The 14340-nt window shown below is 35.7% G+C and overlaps 1 protein-coding gene across 1 annotated transcript; it reads left to right on the top strand.

The window, feature by feature from the left end:
- Nucleotides 1-4945: 4945 nt before the first annotated feature.
- Nucleotides 4946-6158, top strand: LOC138163350 (olfactory receptor 10AG1-like). The gene is made up of 2 exons (XM_069090868.1): nucleotides 4946-4979; nucleotides 5335-6158. Exons 1-2 carry the CDS (start codon nucleotides 4946-4948, stop codon nucleotides 6156-6158), a joined length of 858 nt encoding a protein of 285 aa, XP_068946969.1.
- The last annotated feature ends 8182 nt before the right edge of the window (nucleotides 6159-14340 follow it).

The raw sequence follows: 14340 nt of genomic DNA, 5'->3' as shown, positions 1-14340 counted from the left end.
ATGCATTCCCAAAAAGATTGGGGGTGAAACAAGAAAGTTCATTTTCACCACTCTTATTCAATATGGTATGAGAAATGTTAGTGTAAGAATTAAGAGAAGAAAAAGAAATTGAAGGAATTAGAATAGGCAAAGAAAAAAAAAGCTAAGTTATCACTCTTTATCTATCGCTTGATGATATACTTACAGAATTCTACAGAATCAAATAAAAAAAACTACTTGAAATAATAAACAACTTTAGCAAAGTTGTGGGATATAAAACAAAACCAATCTAAATCATATGTATTTTTATACATTACTAACAAAGCCCAATGGCAAGATATCGAAAGAGTAATTCCATTTAAAATTACTGTAGAAATTATAAAGTATTTGGGAATCTACATGCCAAAACAAATTCGGCAACTATATGAACACAATTACAAAACATTTTTTCACACAAAGTCAGATCTAAATAATTAGAAAACATCAGTTGCTCATGGGTAGGCTGAGCTAATATAATAAAAATGACAATTCTACCTTAATTAATTTACTTATTCAGTACCATAACAATCAAACTACTAAAAAAAAATTTTAGAGCTAGAAGGAACATCAAAATTCATCTGGAAGAACAAAAGGTGAAGAATATCAAGGATATTAATGAAAAGAAATGGTAGGGAAGGTAACCTAGCCATGCCAGATCTTAAATTCTAATATAAAGCAGCAATCATCCAAACCACTTGGTACTGGCTAAGAAATAGAGGGGTAGATCAGTGGAATAAGTTAGGTGCACAAGACACACTAGTCAATGATTATAGCAATCTACTGTTTGAATAAACCCAGAGACCCCAGATTCTGGGATAAGAATTCACTGTTTGATAAAAACTGCTGGGAAACTGGAAAATAGCATGACAGAAACTCAGCATAGACCAACATCTGACACTATACCAGAATAAATTCCAAATGGGTACATGATATAAGTATAAAGATTGATACTATAAACAAATAGGGGAGCAAGGAATAGTTTATCTGTCATATTTATGGAGAATGGAGGAACGTATAACCAAACAAGGGAGAGAATATTATGAATTGCAAAATGGATAATTTTGATTACATTAAGTTAAAAAGTTTTTTTTTTTTCACAAACAAAGCTAATGCAACCAAGGTTAGGAGGGAAGTAGAAAACTAGTAAAGAATTTTTGCAACCAGTGACTCTTATAAAGGCCTCGTTTCTAAAATATATAGGAGAACTGAATCAAATTTACAGCAATACAAGTCATTCTCCAATTGGTAAATGGCCAAAGGATATGAACAGACAGTTTTCACAGGAAGAAATTAAAGCCATCTATGGTCATATGAAAAAAAATGCTCTAAATCTCTATTGATTAGAAAGATGCAAATCAAAAGAACTCTGAAGTACCACATCACACCTATCATTATTGGCTAACATGGCAAAACAGGAAAATGATAAATGTTGGAGAAGACATGGCAAAGTTGGAACACTAATTCATTGTTGGTAGAGCTGTGAGCTGATCCAAAAATTCCAGAGAACAATTTGGAAATATGCCCAAAGGGCTATAAAAGTGCATACCCCTTGACCCAGCAACACCACTTCTATGACAGTATCCCAAAGAGTTCATACAAATGGGAAAAGGACGCAAATATACAAAAATATTTACAGCATTTCTTTTTGTGGTGGCCAAGAACTGGAAATCAAGGGGATGCCCATCAATTGAGGAATAGCTAAACTTGTTGTGGTATGTGGATGTAATGGAATACTATTGTGCTATAAGAAATAATGAAAAGACAGACTTCAGAGAAACATGGAAAGACTTATATGAACTTATACTGTGTGAGTGGAGTGGCACCAGGAGAATATTACAGACAGTTAACAGCCACAGTGCGTGAGAATTGATAGACTTACCCTTTCTCTGCAATGCAAGGACCTAAAACAATTCTAAAGGACACAATATGGAAAATGCCAGCCATATTCAGAGAAAGAGCTATGGAGTCAGAAACCAGAATGAAGCAGACTGTTTTCCTTTTTGTTTTGTTTTATTTTGCTTTTTGTCCCCCTTTCTCATTATTTTCCCATCCATTATAATTCTTCTGTGCAACATGACTCATATGAAAATGGGTTTAATAGGAATGTACATGTAGAGCCCATATCAGATTGCGAGCTGTCTTGGGGAGGTAGAGGGGAAAAAGTGGGTGGGAATTTAAGACTTACAGAATGGAATATTGAAAAATAAAATAAATTAATTTAGAGTTTTGCTTTTCATTTCTTATCTCTGTGGACAATGAGAAAGGCTGCATTATAGATGCAATTATTTAGAAATTGAACAGCTGAACAAGACATGATTATGAATGAAAACCTAGTAATGAAAAGATTCTGAGTCAGGACACACACAAACATATACAGAAACACCCCCCCCCATATATATATATATATATATATATATATATATATATATATATATATAGTATATACATGCATATGTATAAATGTGTGTGTAGTTGGAGTATTGCAGAAACCCTGAAATAGAAACTTTGGAGGTATCTACTGCTCCAAAAGACAAGATCCAAAGATGCCCCAGCACATTTGGAGAGATATCTGTAGAGTTCAGGACAGTCTCAGAGTCCAGCAGTGCCCGACTGAATGGGGTTGATATAAACCCAGTGATAAGAGAAAGATCCTAGACAAAATCAAGCTTGAAATGACCCCAGTGATCAGTAGCAGGTACCTAACAACAGAAGAGTTACTCAGCCTAGAAGCAGAGTATGGGAAGGGTTCTAAGCAGAAATGTATGCCTGGGGCCAGCTTTTCCACAGAAAAGAAGGAAGTTCTTGCTATAGCCCAGAACTGGAGTAGCCCTGGCATGCCTAGAAGGAAGGATATTCTCAAGGCAAACATCATCAGGACAAGTGAGACTTCATACACCATCAAGGAGATAAGGAGTAGAGCTTGACTCAAGAATAACCCTACAACCCTGACACTGAGGCTGCTTAGATGAGCAAACCAAGGACATAAACAAATGATATGATGAAATATTTTGGACTGATACTTATACAGAAGGTAAAATTTTTAAAAAGCTATTCCATAATACATCTGAGTAGAGACTCAGGAAAAAAAAAATCCCCTTGTAGTGGCAACCATCCTAGTAAAGCCAGGATGGCTGCTAGCACAGATTCTTTTATCTGCTTTACTGGTAAAAATAGCTTTTTATGGGGTCAACAATCTGTTTTTAATCACAATCACTAGTTCAGGGGAAAAGTCAGCACCCCGAACTTCAGAGAAAATACAAAGAAAATAGAGAAAATACAAGCAGAGAAATAAAGACCAACAGGGCTTCTGTCTGAGAAATTATCGCAGATCAACACAGTCTGACCAAGGCATACACAGTTACCAGAAAGAAAAGCACCAACATCTGGGTTTTTCAAAATTGGGGGGCTCCTTAACAGCTACCCAGAACATCTGGTCAAATCACAAGAACACTCTTCCAGTGAGTTAGCAAAATGCTAACCTCAGAATATATATAGCCTTCTTTAGGAACAGAGGGCATAACAACCCTGTGGACCCACTACCTAATTACAAAATAACAAAAGGTGTGGGTCTTCCTGAAAAACAGCCTCCTCTAATCAAGCTTGCCTTAATGCACTCCACATGAGGCTTATTAATGGACAGGGAAGATCTTATATCCCATTAACATTATACACCTAAACAATCATCACAAGGGTTTCAAGAAGTAATGAAATGAGATACAAAATGCATTAGGTAGGAAAGAATTGTAAGAAAAGTGTGTCTTAGACAGATGGTGCAAAATCTTATCTAAGAAATAAGTACTCTTCAAATTACAATGGACCTATTCAAAATAAATAACCTATGAAAAAGGGAAATTTTAAAACAAAAGCAAATAGTTGGATAAAATTAATAGATATAATATTTTTTAAATCATATGAAAAAGAAATTCAGCCAATATATAAATATTAAGTAATTTTTTTTTCAAAAACAGCAGCTATAACAACTGGACATTATATTTCATGAAATTATAAATTAAATCTGTGCAGGAATCTAAAAAAGGGGGAGGGGGAAGAAATTCAGAAAAACAAATTCTCTTAAGCCTCATAGACAAAATTCAGAACTTAAATTTTTTCACTTCAGCTTTCATTATAGTCCAACTCTCACAGTCACACCCAGGAAAAACAAAACAAATAAAAAAAATATAGCTTTGACTATAAGAACATTTGGCGCCAAGAGGATATTTCTGCTTTTTAGTATGTGGTCCAGATTGCCATAGCTTTCCGTACAAGGAGCAAGTATTTTTTTAATTCTCATTGCAACATGCAGTTGCCATCTGCAGTGATCTTCAAGCCCAAGAACATAAACGCTAACATTGCTTCTGTTTGTTTTCTCTCTATTTGCCAAGAAGTGATTGGAGCAGATGCCAAGATCGTAGGGCTAACGTTTTTGTTATGTTTTACTGGGGTTTATTTTTGTTTGCTTTTACATTAAGCTTCACACACATACACATACATAAATGACATGGCAGCTTTGGGAATTTATTTGACTCTTACATTTTTATCACAAGGGTTTTTCTTTTCTTTTTTCTTTCCTTTTCCTTTTCCATTTGTGAGTAAGTGGGAAAGATAAATAAAAGAATATACACAAACATACATATATACACAGATATATATAGTTGTATATATACACAACCTATATACTCATATATGAGTTAATTGAATTAAACAGTTCTTTTATCTTGACTCTCTTCTTTTCCACTAGACTACAGATTCACTTGTGCATCAGGCAAATCATGGCCATTTATTTACTACCCTATGAGCTTCTACAGATGAGGGCAAAAGCTTTGGTTAAAGATATCCTTGTTTGTTGTTCTAAATAATCAAACATAATGAGAATTTACCCTTCTATTATTGAAGTGCATGCCTCACCTTTTCAGGACAATTGCCATTAATGGAACTATTTCTCATAATGGCTCTATTAATCAGTGTATTCTACCATCATAAGTAATCCTATGATTTATGATCATAGATCAATAATTTCAAGGGACTTCAGAAGTTATCCCATCCATCATCACTATACTGCAGATGAAGAAACTGCAGCTTAGTTATGTGAAACTACTTCCCACCAATTTTATAATCAGTAATTAGCACAAACATTTGGAACTATGGTCTCCTAACGAATCCCAGGACTCTCTCCAGGGTATCACCTTGTTGATAATATTTGGCATGCTGGACTTGGCCTTAAAAATAAAAGAGTGGTCTTCTCATTAAAAAGTGACAAATAGGATGTGAGAAGCCTTTTCCCTGAAGATCACAAAAGAGGAGGAATCTTTTCTACAGGAAATGGACTCATCATTATAATAACCAAGTCTGACCCTGCTCTCCAGACCCCCATGTATTTTTTCCTTGGAAATTTTTCCTTTTTGGAAATGTGTTATACATCAGTGACTCTCCCTAGAATGTTGGCAGACCTTTGGACACAAAGGAGAAATATTTCTCTTTCAACCTGTGCCATACAACTTGGGTTCTTCCTTATTCTTGGAGGTACGGAGTGCTTCCTCCTGGCAGTGATGGCCTATGAACATTATGTGGCTATCTGTAGGCCTCTATCCTACCCTTTAATTATGAACTACAAAATGTGTGTGCAGTTGGTGATGGGCTCCTGGATCAGTGTGATTCCAGTACAGGCAGGGCTGACGTATGAGATTTTCTCTCTGCCCTTCTGTGGTTCTAACAAGCTCAATCATGTTTTCTGTGATGCTCCTCCATTAGTGAAACTAACATGTGGGGACAATCCATTTAATGAATTCCCCGTCTATGCTAATGCTGCGCTATTTGGTATGTTTTCTTTTCTATTGATACTTGTGTCTTACATTAAAATAATCACCACTATCCTTAAGCTCCCATCAGCAACAGGGAGAGCCAAAGCCTTTTCTACATGTTCCTCCCACCTCATTGTTGTGGGCTTGTTCTTTGGGTCTGCTATCATTACGTATTTGCTCCCCAAGTCCAAAGAATCAGGAGGAACAGATAAAGTGCTCTCTCTTTTCTATACCACTGTGACCACATTGTTTAATCCCCTAACATATAGTCTGAGGAACAAGGATATCATTGTGGCAATGAAGAAATTATTACCTAAGAGGCTTGGATCATCCAGCAAATAGTAAAATTTGATAAGAATGAGTCTTGGCCATTTAACCTAGGCTTCTTATAAGAATCGCCTCCCTGTCAAAGTTCTGTCTACCTCTGAAAAGGTAATGATGCTGCTGAAAATCATTAATAATAATTGTCAAAATAGTATCAACCTTTAGAGAGAACAATAAATTTTGTAAAGCACTTGAAATATGTATGGATGTATATTTGGATATATAAACATAAATGCATATATACATGCAAACATTTATCTGTGAATGATAGAGCTAGAATTCTCCATTATACACACATGAATGCACGAGTGAACACATACACACACACACAAATGTTGTTAGGGGAATAGGTTTCTGACTCCTGGAGTCACAAAGATTTGCCTTTATGTCTGGTCTTAGACATTTGTTAGTTATGTGATCCTGGGCAAGTCATTTAACCTCTATTTCCCTTATCTGTAAAATGAGAAAAATGATGATACCTGCCTCACTGGATCTTGTAAGATAAAATGAAATAATACTGGACAGCTTTTAGCATCATGCATACTATATAGTAGAATTTACATACATCTTCATTCCCTCCTCTCTATAATATCTCTAATATATTTATATAGATAACAGAATAGGGATAAATAAGATGAAAGAAACTTTATATGTATTGTGTGTGTAGTTTAGATATTAGGCAAAAATAGTATAACACTATTTATCTGTCACTTGGATTTCACAAAATATATTTTCACAAATATACTTTCTATTGAACTTGGCATTACTGTCTCAAATAGTCAATATATCATTTACATTTTACCAATTAATAGACTAACACAGAACATTATGTATATTGATCCAAATTGAATGCAAATTTAGTCCAGTATCCTTTCTAAAAAACAATACTAAATTTCCCCCTTTCTAGGTAGGAAGAGAAATTTGGAGGTAGAGCAATGTGATTAAAGACAAACAGGAATTAGGACTGAGTGCTGGGAAGGGGTCTTATCAATAGCAATGCCAAAATAAGGTCATTGAAACTATTCTCTCTGTCTCTGTCTCTCTCTGTCTCTGTCTGTCTGTCTGTCTGTCTCCCTCTCTCCCCACTCCTTCTTTCTCTCTGTCTTTCTCTCATGCTGAAATTAAGGATTAGAGAGAAAAGACAGAAAATCAGTAGAGAGAGTAGGATATCTTAGAGTTTCTAAAAATTCTGTGCAAAGTGGAAGCATTTCTTTTTACCATGCATAATTTTTTGTTGAATGGAAAATTAAATAGTGTTATTTCAATCCCACCATTTATCTTTCCTGTGATTCATTCCTCACTTTTATTGACGATTCTTCTATTTTTCTAGAACTAAGTAGACTGCTGTTACTTCCTAACTTCCTAGTGTTATCTTAGGGTCAATTTTATCTGTTTAGTGTTCTGAATTTTTTTTAATGGATAGGTACATAAAATAAAGTGATGCAATCCTTACTGTTCCCATTTTTTTTCAGTACAAAACTCTTCAATATTTGCCGTGATATAAAGTAGTTGATAACATATTCACATTAAAGTTGCTACTGAAGAAGCATTTATTTTACCTCTCCCAAAGGGAATTAAAAGGAGAAAAAGGAATTAAAAAAAAAGAATGTAACTTTAATGATGGAGACTCATGAATTGGTCAGTGGGAGAATTATTCTGTAGTAAGAGGTGTGCTGCCTGACCCTGAAATCATCTATCAAACACAACTTTCATTGGATTTAATTAATTAATTAATTATTAGTTTTCATTATTATGAAATTATTCAGAATTTCATTATCCATTAAATCTTCTAATAAACATTGTGTGCCCAGTAGGAGTATGGTACAAAAGAACACAGAACATAAGATATTAGATAAGAGCCCAGTAATCAAAGACCTTGCAAATTTTATGATTTTGCATATTATTATTTCTTATTACTATGTTATTTTTATTATTATTACCTCATTAGAATGATAGGCATAATATACTTAAAACAAAAGCAGAACAAATAGATCATTGAATGACCCTATTTTCCCCTGAAACATGATACTCAGTTTTTCTGGGTAGGTGATTATCGGTTTTAATCCCAGTTCCTCTGATATCTGGAATATCATATTCCAAGCTCTTTGATCCCTCAATGTAGAAGGTGCCAGAAATTGTGTTATACTGATTGTGTTTCCACAATATTCAAATTGTTAATTCCTGCCTGCTTGTAATATTTTCTCCTTGATCTGCGAATTCCAGAACCTGGCTATAATATTCCTATGAATTTTCTTTTGAGATCTTTTTCAGGAGGTGATTGGTGGATTCTTTCAACCTCTATTTTACCCTCTGGTTGTAAAATATTAGAACAATTTTGCTTGACAATTTCTTGAAGAAAGATTGCTAGGTTTTTTTTTTTTTTTAAATCATGGCATTCAGGTAGTCCAATCATTTTTAAATTATCTCTCCTGGATCTATTTTCGAGGTCAGTGGTTTTTCTAATGAGATATTTCCCATTACTTTTTTTTTCATTTGATTGGATCTTTTTAATAGTATCTTAATTTCTCTTAAAGTTACTTACTTCCATTTGCTCCAATCTAATTATGAAGCAATGATTCTCCTCATTGAGCCTTTGAGATTCTTTTTCCATCTGGCAAATTCAGCTTTTTAAGGCATTCTTCTCCTCATTGCCTTTTTGAACCTATTTTGCCATTTCAGTTAGTATATTTTAAGGTGTTATTTTCTTCTGTCAGGTTGTTGACTCTCATTTCATAATTTTTTTGCATCTCTCTCATTTCTCTTCCCAATTTTTCCTCCACTTCACTTATTTGGCTTTCAAAATCCTTGTTAAGCTCTTCTATGGCCTATAACCAGTTCATATTTTCCTTGTAAGCTTTTGGTACAGGAGTTCTGACTGTGCTGTCTTCCTCCTGTTACATGCTTTGATCTTTTTTCCCCCTAAAAGAATCTAAATTTTTAATATTTCATGTAATAATTATATACTTAATTTTAATATGTGGATTTTTTTTCCTTTTTGGAGGGGGGAAGGGAGGGCAGTTGGGGCTAAGTGACTTGCCCAAGGTCACACATCTAGTAAGTCTTAAGTGTCTGAGGTTAGATTTGAACTCAGATTTTCCTGACTCCAAGGCCAGTGCTCTATTCACTGCACCACCTAGTTGCCCCAGTGATTTCTGAATTCTGAATAAGAAAAAAATTGCAATTATGTCACTTAAAATCTGACAAACATAGCCTTTGATCTGCTTCCTTATCAAGTTTATTTTTTGTATTTTGATTTAAAACATGTATAAAATGAAAATGGTAGCTCACACAAAAATGTGATGGAAAATGTGTAACAACAATGCAATATCCACAGTGCCCATGGTGGTTATAAATATGTTGCCATAATTATTAATAACAAAATATAACAGGCTCTCTACATAAGGGACATAACCAGAACATTTATTCAAATATCAAAAAGCTGAATCCCAAAACCAGAATGTCAAAGCCATCACAGTAGCCACAGAGTCGGCACACATAGTTAATGCGCTAAACACGCACATTCTCAAGCCCTCAGAACAAAACAGCCTCCCCCAAGCAAAGATCCTCCTCTACTCATGGTAATTGCTCAGCCTCCACACAGCTCATTCCCAGCAGCACTGACTGTTCCCCCCCCCCCCCCCCAGGAAGTCCTCAGCAGGAGTCCTCAACAGAATTTCTGGCTGGCTCAAAAAAAAATACCCTCTGCCACCACCACTTCCAGTCACCATGCTGGCTCCAGCTCAGCCCCTACTCCACCCTGGCTCCTTCTTGCCCTACCCATTCCAGCTAAGACAGCAAGTTCAAGAGGCATGAAAGATCTTCAAATCCCAATACCATTACAAAATGATAGGAAAATATTACAAGCTATATTTGTTAAAGAAGGAAATAACTAAACAAAAGATTAATCAAACAATGAATGAACAAGGGAATGAATGAATAAAACTTTTAGTCAAATAAGAATCATGTTTGTACACCAAAATTTATTGAATTTCCTTTTTCATGTATTGTCAAGTTATTTGACAGTGACATAAAAAATAACAAATATGTAGCATAAATTGGATGAGAATCCATTTGTTTTTTGAAATTTCCATAAAATATTTATTAAAATTCACTTCTATAATTTTAGTTATTTATTCGTGTCTTTCTTCACTTCCTGATACAATGATGATTCATGTTCAAATAAAATATGTAATGTCACAAAGTACTTAATATTTTTCTCTATCATGTAGTTAAAATTTTAGCATCTTAGTCACTCTTTACTTTGTGTAGAACATGGGATACATTTGTATGAAAGGAATACATACATCCCTTAATGAGGTACTCACTTCATTAATTCATGCAAATGTCTGCTAAAAGGCTAATATTTCTATTCATATCATAATATTTACATATTTACTAAGGATGAAAGAATAAAATAATGAAAAAGGATGAACAAAGAATTAAATATTACCTTTCTCAATTAAACTAGATGAGTAATAACGCTGCTATAAGAAAACCACCTAGGGGCAGGGTCGAGATGGTGGCATAGAAGCAGGAACCCCACCCCCACCTCCCTTAACCATCTAAAATACCTATTAAAAATGACTCCAAAAAAAGTTTAGAGCTACAGAATCCACAAAGTGACAAAGAGAATCAAATCTCCTCCTGAAGGCAGGCTAGGAAGTGGACAGGAAGGGTCCATTGCAGCATGCGGGGAGCAGAGCACAGGCCCACATGAGCCTGCAGTTTTAGTGTCAGGGAATCCCAACTAGCCATGGCTAGAGCACACTTTGGGAGAGTGAATCACCAGCAGCTGTGGTGGTTTCCAGAATTATCAAACCAGAAATGCCAAAGTCCAAGTAAAAAGTCAGTGTGGACTTTGGGGACAGGGGGTCTGGGATTGTGATCTGGCCTCTACCCCTGGAGGGAGAAGCAGGTGGGGCATGGCTGCTACCACTGCCACATTGCTTTCAGAGCTCCTGGCCTGCAGATTGTAGGGAGATCAAGCAACCATTCTGAGGTAATCGCTCTTGCTTTAACCTGCTTGGATCTGGATCACTGTCTAGGGTGGAGGTCCTGGGGTGTGTGACCAGGTGATAGAACTGGTGGAGGGTTCAGAGAGGGCACCCAACTAATATCTCTGGCACCTGCAAAAACCCAAGAGATTTTGCAAAAAGCTCTCCTCTCTGGAAGCAGAGTTCTACTGTGGCAAAAAGCTCAAGAGTCAAGTAACTAAGTGGCAACATGAGCAAGAAAAGGAAGCAAAGCAAGCTCAGCAATCCGACTTTAGATTCCTATTTTAGGGACAAAAAAGATCAAAGCATAGAACAGGAGGAAGACATTGCAGTCAGAACTCCTGTACCAAAAGCTTGCAAGAAAAATATGAACTGGTTATAGGCCATAGAGGAGCTTAAGAAGGATTGTGAAAACCAAATGTGAGAAGTGGAGGAAAAATTGGGAAGAGAAAACAGAATGATACAAGAAAATCATGAAAAGAGAGTCAACAACCTGACTGAAGAAAATAACACCTTAAAAAATAGACGAACTCAAATGGCAAAAGAGGCTCAAAAAGCCAATCAGGAGAAGAATGCCTCAGAAAACTGAATTTGCCAGATGGGAAAAAGAATCTCTAAAGCTCACTGAAGAGATTAATTCCTACAGAATTAGATTGGAGCAAATGGAAGCTAGTGACTTTATGGAAATCAAGATACTATTAAACATATCCAAACCCATAAAAAAAATAGAAAGCAATGTGAAAAATCTTACTGGAAAAACCACTGACATGGAAAATAGATCCAGGAGACATCATTTAAAATTATTGGACTACCTGAAAGACATGATCAAAAAAAGAACCTAGAAATCATCTTTCAAGAAATTCTCAAGGAAAGTTGCCCTGATATTTTAGAACCAGAGGAAAAAATAGAAATTGAAAGAATTCACTGGTCACCTCTTGAAAAAATCCCCAAAAGAAAACTCCTAAGAATATTATAGCCAGGTTCCAGAGTTTCCAGATAAAGGAGAAAATATTACAAACAGCCAAGAAGAAACAATTTGAATATTGTGAAAACACAATCAGGATAACACAAGATCTGGCAACTTCTACATTGAGGGATCAAAGGGCTTGAAATATGATATTACAGAGGTCAAAGGAACTGGGATTAAAACCAATAATCACCTACCCAGAAAAACTGGGTATCATGTTTCAGGGGAAAATATGGTCATTCAATGAAATAGAGGCCTTTCAAGTATTCTTGATGAAAACCCACAGTTGAATAGAAAATTTGACATTTAGATAGAGGAAGCAAGAGAAGCATGAGAATATAAACAGGGAAAAGAAATCATAAGGAACATATAAAAGTTGAACTATTTACATTCCTGCAAGGAAAAACAATAATTGTAACTTATGAACCTTTTTTCTCAGTAAGAGAATAATTGTATGTATACATATAGTTGTATACATACATATATATGTCTATATAGGAGTGTATATGGGTATATGAATACATATGTGAGTGTGTGTATGTATGTAAACAGGTATATATACAAGGCATAGGACTAAATGAATAGGAAGGGATGATACTAAAAAGGTGAAATTGAGAGGTGAGAGAGGAATATAATGAGAGGAGATGGGGAGAGACAGAATGGGGTAAATTATCTCATATAGAAGAGGCAAGGGAAAACTGTTACAATGGAGGGGAAGTATAGGAAGGAAAAAGAGAATGGGTCAACCTTACTCTCCTTGAATTTGGCTTAGGGAGGGAAAGACATACACACTAAATATGGTATTTCACCCTACAGGAGAGTAGGGGGGAAGGGGATGAAAAGGGGAATTATGGAGGGAAGCACAGGCTGAAGCAAAAAAAAAACAAAACCAGCTAACATCCATATGGATTAGAAGTGTGACACTCTGGAAGGCCAGGTGGCACAGTGAGTAAGAGTGCTTGCCCAGAGTCAGGAGACCCGTGATCGGTTCCAGCCTCAGATACTTAACACCCACACAAAATAACTGGCTGTGTAACCTTGAGCAAGTTACTTAGCCCCAACTGCTTTAAAGAAAAAAAAAAAGTGACAGTTTCATTGTCTCTTTATATAAAAATGAAAACAATGAAAAGATGATCTTTAATCTTAATTTTATTCAATTAATGATATTCACAGCATCTTCTAATGCACTTGCAAATTGCTTTGGAATTCTCTTTGGTGCTGCAACATGTTTATGCATGATGCCATACATTATGTTTTTCTTAATATTAAAAACATGAAAAAATTTCTAAGTGATCAATTTTTCTCTGTTCAAATAAGTTCCATAAGATCATTTTTCCCTCCAAAGTAGGTTAAAATTATCATCCCCAGATGAATATGCTGTTAACTGAAGATAAACAATAAATTCTTCCTGAATTAGTTTGTTGGCACAGCACATAGACCACCAGGGCTAGATTTGGAAAGACCAGAGTTCAAATGTGCCCTTAGACACTTACTAACTGTGTGACCTTTGACAAGTATCTTTGTCTCCATTTGCCTCAGTTTCCTCTGCGGCAAGATGGAGACAATAATAGCACTTACCCACCAGGGTTTTTGTGAGGTTCAAATGGATAATAATTAGTAAGTCCTTTGCACAGTCCTTGCGGAGTAATCCCTCTCCTTCCACTTTTTTTTAAAGCAATTGGGGTTAAGTAACTTACTTAAGGTTACACAGCCAGGTGTTTCTCAGTGGGTGCTAAGTGTCTGAGCCTGGATTCAATCCTAGGTCATGCTGACTCTGGGGACAGTGCTCTTACTCACTGAGCCACCTGGCCGCCCCTTTTCTCCTTCCACTTTAAAGCCTATCAGAATGATCCTACAAAATGTCTCATTCTCTCATGAACATAACCATAAGATGCAATAAAATGAAGAAATTTATTAAAACAGATGTAATCACTAATGGGGGAATTTTAGTCAAGATGAAATAATGAAAGACATTAGAATAGGAGGACTTTGAATTTTAAGATCAGAGTTGAGAGCTGGAAGGGAAATAAAAGGGAAGGGACAGTAGAAAGATCTTATCTAGACAATGAGGAAACAAACCTCGGTCTTCTAGGTGGTAAGTGACACCAACCAGGTTCAGATCTGTTTGCCTTTACACACTTTCATGTGCATTGACTGTAGCATGCTTATTAGAGCCATTGAAATTGTACTATGGAAGACAAGAAGTAAAGTTGTTAATAATTAAGAAACAAGTAATAAA

Source organism: Petaurus breviceps, unplaced genomic scaffold, assembly GCF_028583685.1.
Source record: "Petaurus breviceps papuanus isolate PSGF00001 unplaced genomic scaffold, PetGlider_PUasm1.0 188, whole genome shotgun sequence".
NCBI classification, from domain to species: Eukaryota; Metazoa; Chordata; class Mammalia; order Diprotodontia; family Petauridae; genus Petaurus; species Petaurus breviceps.
The sequence above is the reverse complement of the archived record's forward strand: the minus strand, read 5'-3'. Positions and strand labels throughout refer to the sequence as shown.